Source organism: Nanorana parkeri, unplaced genomic scaffold (assembly GCF_000935625.1).
Source record: "Nanorana parkeri isolate BGI_ZX_2015 unplaced genomic scaffold, ASM93562v1 scaffold270, whole genome shotgun sequence".
Classification (NCBI taxonomy): Eukaryota; Metazoa; Chordata; class Amphibia; order Anura; family Dicroglossidae; genus Nanorana; species Nanorana parkeri.
Window position 1 is genome coordinate 248,508 of NW_017306538.1, and position 13,236 is coordinate 261,743.

At 39.9% G+C, this 13,236-nt stretch overlaps 1 protein-coding gene across 1 annotated transcript in view; it reads left to right on the forward strand.

The window, feature by feature from the left end:
- Positions 1 to 12,672, forward strand: part of ISY1 (ISY1 splicing factor homolog) — a 40,150-nt gene extending 27,478 nt beyond the window's left edge. Inside the window, exons 9-11 of the mRNA XM_018557178.1 lie at positions 1,058 to 1,170; positions 7,979 to 8,062; positions 12,442 to 12,672. Coding sequence (XP_018412680.1) covers positions 1,058 to 1,170; positions 7,979 to 8,062; positions 12,442 to 12,549 — 305 coding nt within the window. The 3' untranslated portion in view covers positions 12,550 to 12,672. The remainder of the gene's footprint in view (positions 1 to 1,057; positions 1,171 to 7,978; positions 8,063 to 12,441) is intronic.
- Positions 12,673 to 13,236: the final 564 nt, after the last annotated feature.

A 13,236-nucleotide genomic window follows, 5' to 3' on the forward strand; every position in this document is an offset into this window, starting at 1 on the left:
TATGTATGTATAATTTAAAAAAAATTATTATTAGCTTGATGCAGATAATAAATATCAAGATATGAATATCATTATCAAGATAACTTGATGATTATTAGGATGTGTTGTAGTTTTAACAGACATTGTTTTTGCACACAGTTTGTCATTACTTGTATTCATGGATCAGTCATAGTTGCGCTTTACACATTCAGGCTCTACTTCTTTTTTTGCAGGGCTACACAAGGGTTGCACTATACTTCACCTTCTCACAATGTAAATCTATGCGTCAGCTGACTCATATGAAACTACATCATGTTTATTATATTGCCCAGTTTTAATGCTGGGTGTCATTGTACATTAATGCTACTGTAGAATTACAATCATTTGAATAATTTACCTGGCAAGTACTCTAGCAGCTTGTCAAGCAGGTTAAGACCATTCAAGATTTAAACCTAAGCTTGGTTATTTCATTCTTGTTTAAGGCCTGTCCCCCAGTGAAATAACAAATGGAGATACTTCATTCACATTTTTGATTTTTAATGTGGATTTTTCATTCATGCTGCATTGTGGAAATAGCAGTACCAATAGCAACATTTTATAGCTGTTGGGGATAAAAAAATATCAACCTAGTTAGTTGTAAGTGTCAGGACACCAGTACAGTTAAGCTGCAATGATCTGCACACATCAACTCAGGCCCAATACCAGGGCACACACTAAACAGTTATTTTCTATGTGCCCTGTTCACACCACTGCGCTGCCTTGATGTTGGTTGCAGGAAAATGCAGACATGCATATCATCTGAAGTCACTGCGCCGCAATGAAGCTGCAAAGTATAGAAATTAGTGAAATTTTATTTTGTGACATTCCAATAAAGTTAAAAAAAAAAGTAAATGCAACGCTCTCGCTCTACCCCCTACATCCGTACACAGTGATCACCAGCCCGAAAGCTAAAACAGCTCATGTTAATGTGCAGGCTGGCATTAAGTAAGCTCTTAAGAAAACTGCTGTGATCTATGTAGTACATATTGTTTGTACCATAAATGTAACGTTGCTCATAATCATCTTTCTTTTTTATCAGCCATTGCAGAGGCTATAGAGAAATGGAAAGCAGAGAAGGAAGCACGCCTTGAATCTGGCGAAAAGCATGAAGAAGAGGAGGAAGTTAACATCTATGCAGTGGCAGCTGATGAGGTAAAAATACTTTCCTAGATCAGTTAAGTGAAATATTTTATGAAAATATTTTTTTTTCACCAGTTGATGGTAGGTTAGGGGTAACCTTCTGAAATTCTAGGGGTAACCTTCTGAAATTTTAGGATTGGGTTTTTAAATCTCACTCGTACAGTTCTTTGTCTGAAGGTTGTCCTCCTCTTCACTAGTATGACATTATTGCTTTCATAATTTTTACTAAAGTGATTATGTCGCAACATTCTTACATTGCTTCAAGTGATACTAAACTCAGGTTTAAATCTTAGAAATTCATTCAAGTACCTTATTAGCAAAAATGCAGCTTATTTGTTTATAACTCAACTGTAGATCTTCAAATCGTCTCTGAATTGGTGCCGACACTGTTCTTCCTTCTGGAGGGTGGCTAATTTTGTTCCCCATGGTCGCTGTGTGTGTGTTGTAAAGTAGACACCGCTCCAAGCTCGCTCCTGTGATAGACTACAATCTCATGTTTATTTAATTTGTATTGAAGTTATAGTCCATCACAGGAATGAGCTTGGATTGGTGGCTACTTTACAACAGACACAGGGACCATGGGGTACAAAAGTAGCCACCCTCCAGAAGGAAGGACAGTGTCGGCATGAATTCAGAGATGATTTGAGGATCTACAGCTGAGTGTTTAAGGTGCCCATACACTTTACAACCCTCGCAAGACCTTTGTCTTGCGAGGGTTGTAAAGTACTTAAAAAAACGTACGATCTGCCCATCTTGGACAGGCAGATCGTACTTGCGATCATTGCAAGCCCACCCCCCTGAGGGACGTGCTTGTGATGACTGCAATGAGAGGCAGGCTTCCGATGACTGCAAACTGGCAGTGTGCGCGTGCGCACACCGGCCCGTTCGGCAGTTGTCGAACAAGCAGGCTACTAACTCGACGAGAATCGTACGATTCCCGGCGGGTTTTCCAGGCTGCTTGTTCGACGGAAGACGTGCATCCGTACAGTAGAAATGGTCGCACGCCTTCCATACACTGCACGATTCTCGTACGATCGTGGGATTTCCCGCGATTCTTGTACGAGAATCGTGCAGTGTATGGGCACCTGTACACAAGATACATTTTTGTTAATCGTTAAGGTGCGTGAATGCATTTTTAAGATGTAGCTCCTGAGTTTAGTGTTACTTTAAAGAAATTATATTGTGTTCATAGTGTTCCTGAGAGCACAAAGAATCCACAATCTTTTTTTTTTTAGATAAATGATCTTTACTGAAGAGGGGAGAGAGGTCATTTGAGGCCAATTATCAATTAAACTGAAAAGGGAGAGGAACTCAGGAAGTTGTGGAATTAGTAAAACTAGCAACACATGATTGAGGGCATGCTGTTTTTAATACGCTGGCAGTTGTACTCATTTATGAGCTGAGGGCTAAAAAGGATTAGTCCACAACTAATGCTGCTGGGTTGAATCGTGCACTGACTTTAGCTCTCAGAGACTCCAAATTATGGGGTTGTAAGTGTGTGCGCCTACCTAGCGTGGCCAGTATGAAGGGGCTTAATGTAGCCTGTTTGATTTTTCATTTATTTTAATTTTTTGAAAAATTGAGTAGGATGAGAAAGACTTTCCTTGCTGAAGTCAGGGATTGAAATTCCACAGTGGACGTAACAATAATGTCATCATTGGTGTTTCTAAAGCATTGCCATGGTCAAAGGTTGGTGCAGCTTTCCACCTGTTGAAAGTTAGAAGTTAGATTTGGGTGCATTTACACTTCAAGAGAACCTGTTAGAAGACGTGGCAATCCACACTGTATTTTTGCTGAAAATGGAATAAGTAGAGATTATCACCCCTTAAAACTATATGTCAAAAAGATTAGAAGATTCAGATATAGGCAGAAAGTTAGGATACATGTAGTGATTCTCCCACCCTACTCCCACCTCTCAAGCTGCTCGTATAGTCTTTTAAAGATATGCGGGCTCACTCTCATAGGCATTAAAGGCAGGGAGTTTTTTTTACCTTAAAGGAGAACTGTGAGGTGAGTGATTTTCACTCACTGTGGGAACGGCTGAGAACACTCATGCACGTGTGCCTCCACAGCAGCCGCTTAGCTGACGCAGGCATGTTCCCGTGCAGGGGTCGGGGTGTGGGCACTGCGGGGACCCAGTAGAAAACGAGGAAGAGAAACCTTTTTGAAGAAAAGGAACATACCTTTTATGCAAAGGTGGGCCTTCTAGTTATGATTAAAAAAACATACCTTTTAATATCACTTTAAGAACAGGCATATGCTTTGCATTATTGAAACTTTTCTAATGCTTTGAAATGCCAATGTCTGTTCTGTCTAGTAAAAACAGAAAACTTAGAATGTTTGCATTGCCTCGTTTGTGATCTCACCATCAGTGTTTGGCAGACACTGAGTACTTGCAAAGCCCCCCAGATAGGGGCTTTTAAAGCGTTGTCTATGGACTTTTTGGGGTACTGAATTCTGTCGCAGTTTCACGGACGCACACATTATCCAACACTTCGGGGTGTGGCAGATGTCTGCTTGTTCCTGTTGTGTGCTGACCCTCCCCTTCTCTGGCCGCTGTGTCACTAGTGTATTTACTCGTTGTAACCTTATCTTTTATAGTTTACAAAACAAAATGGTTTTATATAGTGTTTTGGGGCACTAAATTTAACTTGGGTGCATTTTACACAAAATTTTTGGGTTTGATAATAAGTTGCGCTAATGTAGTGCAACATAAAAATTTACAACTGCCACCATTTCATTCTACAGGGTCTTGGCTTTCAGAAAAATCATGTTTGGGGGTTTTAAGTAATTTTTAGGCCTAAAATGGGGATTATAACATGTAAACAAAAAATGAAAAAAAGGCCTTTGGGTTAACAACTCTGCACCTACTGATCATTTTTACATGTGGTTTTTACTGAAGGTACTCTCTGCTTGTGCCCCCCTCACCCATATGCTTCATTTATAATGCCCAGACTTGTGACTACTGTTGCTAAAAGAACATGTTGCAAACAGATACAGCCTTTTAAACTTCATGTATAGTACTTATCAGTAATAATTGTCTTTCAGATGATCTTTGGTCTCTTGCAGAGCTACAGCCTGTGCTGGAATCTTCATTATCCAACACTTCAGGGTGTGGCAGATGCCTGCTTTTTCCTGTTGTGCACTGACCTTCCCCTTCTCTGACCGATGTGTCACTAGTGTATCCCTTCATACCTGCAGGGCCTCACTAGTGACACAGTATGTAGGGAGGGGGTGATGTAGGCATCTGAGGCACCCAGAAGTGTCTGATGCTGAAGATGTAACTTAATGATAATGTAACCTAAAGTTGAATTCCTGCCCTTCAGTCTTGCACAGTACCGGCTCATCTTCTGTACTGAATATGCTTACTCTGATTTCACTGCATACTGCGAGCTTCTCACCGTGTGCTTTAGATGCTGCAGCAAATCAGATAGAGCCCACCTCTTTTACTGGCAGGAGAATAACTAGTATCATCTAGCTCTTTCCTCTCCTGCCTGACAGGCTCTGGGCTGCCCCTTTCATTTATTGGATTTTAGTTCTTTCAGTCATGGAGGCTCAGCTTTACATGTGTGCGTTTGTCTTCTAAGAGCGAAATACTGAGGAAGGGTGCTAGGATGTTGTCAGGAAGCTATGTACAGCACCCAGATGGTCCCTTCCACCAGCTATCATCTACCTGCATTGCACAGCAAGTGATGCTGTTAATCTGAGCATTGCTTGCATGTATTGGGCTGTTACAAATGCACAGGAGGTCAGCAAGTAGCGTCTCGGGTAGTGGGAGATGCTACGGCACAGGGAGAATTTCAAGCATGTTGCACCTCTAATCTGCTGCAAAATCGGTGAGTAGTACCCAGTCCGTATCTGTTCTGCTAAGAATGAAGGGTTAGAATTATCACGCATTCAGTGCTGTCAGTGCAAGGATTGCGGCAGGTTCCATATGTGGTATGAGGATGTAGACATCTGCCTATCTATAAGGCCCCCTTTACACCTAAGCTGTTTGTTGCGCGTAAATCAGTGTGACAAACAGCTCAACACTTGGAATCCTATTCATGTCTATGACCCCAGTACACATGTCAGTTTTTTGTCGCAAGCAGAATACACCTTTCGCAGGAACCACTACATGAGCTACTTTGGGGCTGATTTCAGCATGTTTTCTCCCAAAGACTCAATAGAAAACACTTGAAAAACATGTGTTGCGATTATTTGCGCTAGTATTGCGCGCGTTTTGCTCATTAACATGAATCTGCCAAAATCTGCTCACAGAAACGCGCAACTTAACATGCGCGTAAAACACGCAAAAAAATGCTCAAAGAAAGACACTCGTAAACCGCACTGAATAGGTGTCGCTTAGGTGCGAATCCAGCCTATGGTTTCTTTTCTTTTGTGTTTTGTTACTTGCCCATTTGTCAGTCATGTCCCATAATGTGCTTAGAGTGTTTACATTATATTTTGCAATATTGAATCTAATCAGAATGATACCAGTCGGCTCAAGGGTGGCGGGTGGGCAGTTTTGGCTTACCACTGGAGCATTGTCATTTGAGTGGATGGGTGGTCCACGTGTTGTACGCATGATAAAGGTTCACATGACAAGGGAAGGTTGTGGTACAGATCATGTGAGTTGGATAGAACAAAATGTAAAAAGACTAATGGACACATTGATCATCAGAATGCTGAATGCTTTTGTTGCTCAATGTTTGTTGATATCTGTAGTACTTAAGCAATGTTTGCCTTTTATGTCCAGTTGTGTTTTTCTGTGGCCAGAAACAGATTTTCATGTCAGATATGTAGCCAAGTCTCTGTTGTTTTGTGTGTGAGTATATATAATGTGTCTTTAAAGGTTTTCAGTCATTCTAACTATGGGCTATGGGTAGCAAACCAAAATCAACTGGATTTGCTGAATGTGAATGTGGTCTGCTTCATGTGAATAATGAATCAACGTTAATGTTTTATGAACCTTCCTGTGTGTATGTTACGTGGGGAAACTATGTTTGCTGCTGTTTGCTTTTGTTTGTTCTAAAAAGATTGTGCTCTAAATGTGAACATCGGGATCCACTATTCGTCCGCATTTATGCATTTTGTGGAGGAATAATGGAGAGCACACCAACCCTAATCATGAGTTCTGATGTGCAGGTGCCTGAGTTCACCCAAGCCCACATAAAGGTGCCCATACACCTTACGATTATCGTACGATTATCGTATAAGATTGCGTTTTCGTCCGATAATCGCAAGGTTCATGGGCAATGTACAACTGCAAATACTGTACAATCGTACAACTTTTGACTTTCAAGCAGGTTTGAAAGCTTTGGTCGATCGTACGATTTTCGCAAGTGGTGTTTCCGTACGTCAAAAATCGTACGATCTACACTGCTCATGCGCAAACGAAAATACGTGTGGTTGATTACCGCAATTCGCCCCGGTGCTTTTCTTTAATTACAGCTAATTGAACCTTGCGATAATCGGGGCAGGATGGGGCCGCTGTACGGCAATCGTACGCCGGTTCGATCATCGGACGAAAAGTTTTGTCCGATAATCGTAAGGTGTATGGCCACTTTAAAACCGTGACAGACACCCTCCCAGGCCAAATCAGTTGCGGTAGGGTTATACCCTACCCATTTGTGGCATGTAACAGTGGAGAATGCCAATGCTGAAACTGTTTTGGCAGGGGGGATGTGTAAGTCGCAGTTTTGTCCAGGCTTGGGCAAGCTCAGGTGAACTGGGTCCCCACCATGCCCCCCTGCACATTACTGATCTTGAGGATGTGAGTTCTATTCAGTCCAAAACATCCAGTTCACTAGTTCCCTTGAGTACAGCTGTATTATATTGTCTTCTGGTATCAACCGACTTGAGGATTGTTGGAAAAATTGTGGGCTGGTTGCCCATCATATCCCTCATCTGTCCCTTTCCTATATATAATACAGCTGAAATGCTAGTGCCCTCCCTCATAAAATCCTGATGAATCTATTATACTTCTGTCCACTGTGGTCTGCCAACAAACAAGCTGCTGTCACATTAGACCTCCTCTTTATTTATATTCCCAAACCCTGGACTTTTCATTTGCCTCCTTGACTTCCCATGTGCTGTTCAGCACTCTCCAACCCTTAAAAATCCAAACTTAACCTGAAAATCCACATCCTCAGGCAATTGTGCAATCAGGGCTAAATATTTCTCTTCCGTCACTGGTCTGTCATTACTTCCTTGTTTGATAGGAGACACACTGTCCCCTCATAAACAGTTGACTCACTCATGTCTTGTTTCGGCATCTTATTCCTCTATGCTGTAAGCTCATTCTAGCACGGCCCGTTCTCCTATTGATTTTCACTAATTTGCTAAACAACTAGGTGCTAGTCTTTGGAACATTTATAAGCGTTACATCTGTCATTTTGTACAGTGCCACAGGAGATGTTAACACTATATGAACCATGATAATATTGTTGTTGGTTGGAAATCCGTCCGGGTTTTAGCTCTGACGGTCTAAACTAAATTGGAGACTGAAGACGTTAATGTAAAGCCGCATGATTCGGTCACTTCTGAACCTGCATTAAATCTACTGAAAGCTCCTCAGACTATCTTTGGTACAGGATATTAGTAAGGAGATGTTTGTGCTTATTTAGTATGGTACTGAACCTTATTACAAATTATTGTTGTGCATTGACCTGACTTCACAGCACAATTGCTCTTTATGTAATGGAAGCTTTTAGTGATGGAAATCCAACTTATGCTGTGGGGCCAAGATGAAGGGATTCTAGAATAGTACTTTTAAATGACATGCTTGATGTATTTACTGTATACTGAGGTGATCATTGTGCTATGTTATTTTTTTAAGTCTGGAGAAGACAGTGACCCTGAAAATGAACGGGATGAAGGACAGCAGTTTATTGCTCATGTTCCAGTACCAACTCAAAAAGAGGTAAGATGTATTGAAACAATAAGCATGTTTCATTGTACCTATATAGTGTGTTTATCATACATGGTAATTTCACCTAAATCAGTAGATCATTTGGACGAGCAGACTCATGAACTTATTTCTTATGCATCGTGGAAGACTCCAGTAATGATATTTCTAGCCATAGTTACTGTTCTATGTACACAAACACTTAACACCTGCAGAAGGAGTCTCAGTGCTGTATAATGTAACATGAATGAATGGTACATTTCCATTGTAATGGCTTCAGAGGATGGGTGAAGATGTGACTCTAAATGCAGATCTCACTCCAGAGTTCCTGTTCTGAGAGAAATAAATAGGCTGACATTGCTGACCACCTCCTGAAATTGTGAGTTGTCACAGTGTCGAGGTGACCCTTTAACTTCAATACTCTTTGAGTCATTGACCTAGCACTAACATGCCACAAGTCCACTTGTTGCATATATATATATTCTAGCTTTTGACTCCAAAAGTACTGAGAAGTGCTGAATCAAGCAATAGCTAGACTGCTATCATTTTCAGAAGAAGATCAGCAATAGTGGCCTTTATTGTCAGTTATAAAGGATGGATGCTGGTGGACTGTTTTACCCTCCAATGTGTTACCGGAACACTAGCACTGACTTATTGGGTAAACTGACCATTCAAAGATACCAAAAAAATGATACAAATTGTTGTGGGAAATGCGATACATTCTAATTGAAAATCGAACCATAGATATAAGGTGATGGTCAGGAAATAGGTCATAAGATGCTCAACAGATACTATGTTCTCCTCTTGAGACTTATACACATACTTGTTTTTATGTTACAGCTGTCTGAGTTGGGCTCAGAAGTAGGATATCTTCTGAAAGCTTCTAGCCTAACCACTAACCTTCAGGGGTGATGGTAGCCCAATGATCCTAAAATGTCCTGCTACAGTTGTGCCGGAAACACAGATATTAGACAAAATATGTTATGCCTTTGAACACCTTAACGCAATGTCTGACGTTGCTAGTCTTCTATTTATACTACATCTATATACCTAAAGCTGGGCCTACACTGTACGTATTTTAGTCGGTTCATCAAGAATTTCATTCAGTGGGTGGCCCTCTCGGCACCCTTCTGTCTGGCTTCATAGCAATATGCAATTGTTATGCTTTATTGCATCACTTTGGAAGCTAATATTTTGCTGTGTAAATGTTTGTTACAGTAATTATTTCTCTTGGCAAGTATTTCAGAATTGATAGGTTGAATGTCATATTTGATTGTTAAGGCAGACCTAGGGCTTGTGTACGCAGGCCTTGTGTACATGCATTTGATGTGCATTTTGAAATGTTACACATCAAACACAGGTCTGCAGGTTCCCATATACCTCAGAGGTACTTGATAGTTTCGAGGCTGCAATTTAACTGCTTGGTTTTGCATTTCTCTGAAGGTAGCATGTCCTATAAATGTTGCATCAGCATTGTAGGTAAATCCTGTCAAATGCAGCCTTTTGTGTTTGAACACATTTCTTGGAGCTGATGTGTTTAAATGGAGAAGCCTGCGTTTGACAGCAACACCTGTGCACAGAAGCCCTAATGCTGGTTATACATTTCATAATTTCAAACAAATTTCAACTAGCTTTTAACAGTCAAACAGATCTACCAGTGTTAATGGTGTCATAGTTTCTATAGAAAGTGCTGGTGACAGGTTATTCTATTTTGTTACTGATGATAAGCTGACGCTGAAGTGAAGGTTTTTACAGCATTCCTCACCTCTCTACACTGTAGGCATTATGCGACTGTTTGTGTTTATGGATAGGTTGGTTGGGATATATACTTTGAGAGTAGTTGCATCATATCTGAATATCTGACTACCCTTTATTATGAATGGATGCCACAAAGTGAATGCTGCAGTAACACTAGTGCTTTGGTAAACATTTATTGGATAATTACATCTGTCTACATTTCCTAAGCCAAACAGGTTCTGGGTTCCCTTTTGCTGTAGGTCATATGACCAGTGCCATTGCAGTGATTGTATAGCCTATGCTGTATGGGCTTAAGGGATTGGTTAGTCAGCAGCTCTACTGAAATACCAATCCATCCCTGTGGCTGGGACTGGTTAACAAATGCTTAGCTATGGTTGGAGAGAACTCAAAACATCATTTTCACTCGGAAATCTAACAGGATTATTCAGAAAAGGGTGAAGAGTTTGGAGGAGACTGGAGAAGTGAACAATCTAGGACTACATAGCTGAACTGAAAGTGAGCTGAATTGGAGACTTTTTTCCAAATCAGCTACTTTGGCCTAGATTGATCACGATTCCTATCTTCTCCAAACTCTTCACCCTTTTGTGAATAACCCTGTAAGCACATTTTATGTTTTTAACAAAACGTTATTGTATATACATATACAAGCTTGGCGTGATGGCTACATTACAACACAGACCGGGACCATGGGGAAGAAAAGTAACCACCTTCCACAAGAAAGGACGGTGTCAGCACAAATTCAGAGATGATTTGAGGATCTACAGCCGAGTGATACACAAATAAGATACATTTTTGTTACTAGTTAAGGTACTTGAATGCATTTTTAAGGTTTAACTCCTGAGTATAGTGTTACTTTAAATACAGATCACACTAGTCTTTTAAATGAAAATAAAAGTATGCACAATAATTGGGTCACTGCTCGTCTATTGTAAGATTTCCTACGTTAGAAAAAATAAATATGCTGCTCTCAAGCTCTCTCATGTGACCTAAAGTCTAGGCAAGGATCACATGGCCTCTGCCTAATAGGAGCACTGTGAGCATTCTGACATGTGCTCTATCGAGTCATGAGAAATATATAAATTAACAGTAGGCCCTCTTTAACTAAATAATGTTGATTAACTCTCAATTAGAATAATTTCTCCATTTTCACAAGAGAAACCTTTCACTACCACAATCATAAATGCTCAAGTCAGTGCGCACGAGTCAAATGTGTGCTTGTCTATTTTAACTAGATGTATTACAAAATAGACAACACAGATAAATAATTGTTTTGTTTGAGCTGGTATATTGGCCAGTTTCAACACCAGTTAGCTATTTATACATTTAACTAGACTTGGCTGACCTCTAATAATTCCTGGTGATATAACCAAAATGTTAGCCTTCATAGAAGATGAGCAGAGATGGGGAAGGATAACAGAAAGGTACAGATTTATGCTGGCCTATTTAGAATTGCTTTTTATTAGCAAAATCACTATTTTGAATTATGACTTTACAGTAGAACAGTTTTTATTTTTGGTTTTAGAGACGTCAATGTTTTATTTAATTCTGTAGTTACAAAAAAAAAAAGTGAGTGACTGTGTAATGCTTATACAACTTTGTACAGAGTCAGGCACAGGACTAAAAAAACAAATATTTGAGTGAGGCCAGTTTTTTTTTTTTATGAATAACATTTTCTTTATTTTCAAAAGTTTCATTCATAATTTGGTTACATACAAAAGATTCACGTAATTTCCAAGATATCTTAGCTTATTACAGACAGCTATAACTTATCATGGAGAAAATTTCAATCGTGTGCATAGGTATCTACTGAAATAAGACGTAATGATATGATAGACTGTGTGTATAGCTAGTGAGGCCAGTTTTAAAGTGACACTAAATTCAGTTTAAATCTTAAAAATATATTCAGGTACCTTAACTATCAGCAATACTGGACCTCATTTGTGTATCACTCAGCTGTAGATCCTCAAATCATCTCAGAATTCATGCTGACACTGTCCTTCCTTCTGCAGGGTGTCTACTTTTGTTCCCCATGATCCCTGTGTGTTGTAAAGTAGTCAATTGCAATGGGAATTTTCACCTCATTCTCTAAGCTGAAGGAAAATTCAAAGTAAACAGCCTCTATGCCTTCAGTAAATGAGCCCTTTGCCTCTGGAGGAAAAAAGGATTGACCTCCACAGAAAAGTCTTCTTCCCAATAAGAGCTGTAAAAATGGAACAGGCTTCCTCCGAAACTTGTTCTAGCTAACTAAGAAAAAAAGAAAAAAAAGCTGGATGCGTTCTTAAACTCATGAAATATAACTGACCATTAACATTTATAAATAACACCAGAGGTTGTTGATCTAGGGAAATCCAATTGCTTTAGGGGACCAGGAAGGATTTTGTTCCCCTGTTGGTGCAAATTGGACAATGCTGTACAAGGGTTTTTTCCCCCCTCCTTCTGGATCAAATGTAGGTATAGGGTTCTGTATGTAGAAGTTTTCTATTTATTTATTCACTCATTTTTTTCTATTGGTCAACCTGGAGGAACTTGTGCCATTTTGTTCAACCTTTTCAATCTTTGTAACAGTCCTTATTTAATCCTCCTAGATTTCATTTGAGTCTTTCTCACATAAAAACGCTTTTGTTTGTTCTGTACAGATTGAAGAAGCTTTGATCCGACGAAAGAAAATGGAACTCCTGCAGAAGTATGCCAGCGAGGCTCTTATGGCGCAGAGTGAAGATGCTAAGCGACTTTTAGGCATATAGTATTGTAATTACTTAAAACAACCTTTCAGATCCTTGTAAATTCCCCATGTTGTGTTACATTTTGTACAGAAACGCAAGAGAAAAATATAAACTGATTTTGTACTATCTGGTATGACGTTCTGTTTTTAGGCATCCGAGTATGGAGTATGATCTGGGTATTACAATGAAGTTCTATTTAACTCGCATAATGCTTATGAATATTTTGAGAGTGATCTTAGGTTATCTACACGGGTAAGGTCATTACTTTGTCCATTGCTGAATTATAATGTTTACTCACTGGTCTAAATCCCATGAGTTATTTAAAGATGAACTCCAGGCACAAAAATGTAAATACAAATAAACCTCAATAACCATGAGAGATCTAAATCCACTTTGTGTACACCAAATACCTTTGCAAACATAGTTATTACCTTGTGACATCTTCACTGTACCGTACATAGCATATGCGGAGAGCAGTGCTGTAGGAGGTGCCTATCCGACCTGCCCACTAAAGGTTGCCTGCAGAAAACTACAGGAGGGGGCGGATACAAGACCAGTCACCTTGCACAAGGTGAGAGAGCAGCAGTGACCGGTCTTTATTACAGGAAGCTCCTGCACAGGGGCAAAGTTTCATGCTGAATTATTGCTCAGATATGGAAGAAATGCACAAAGTTCACCAAGATTCAAGTAGGAAAATACACGCCTCTT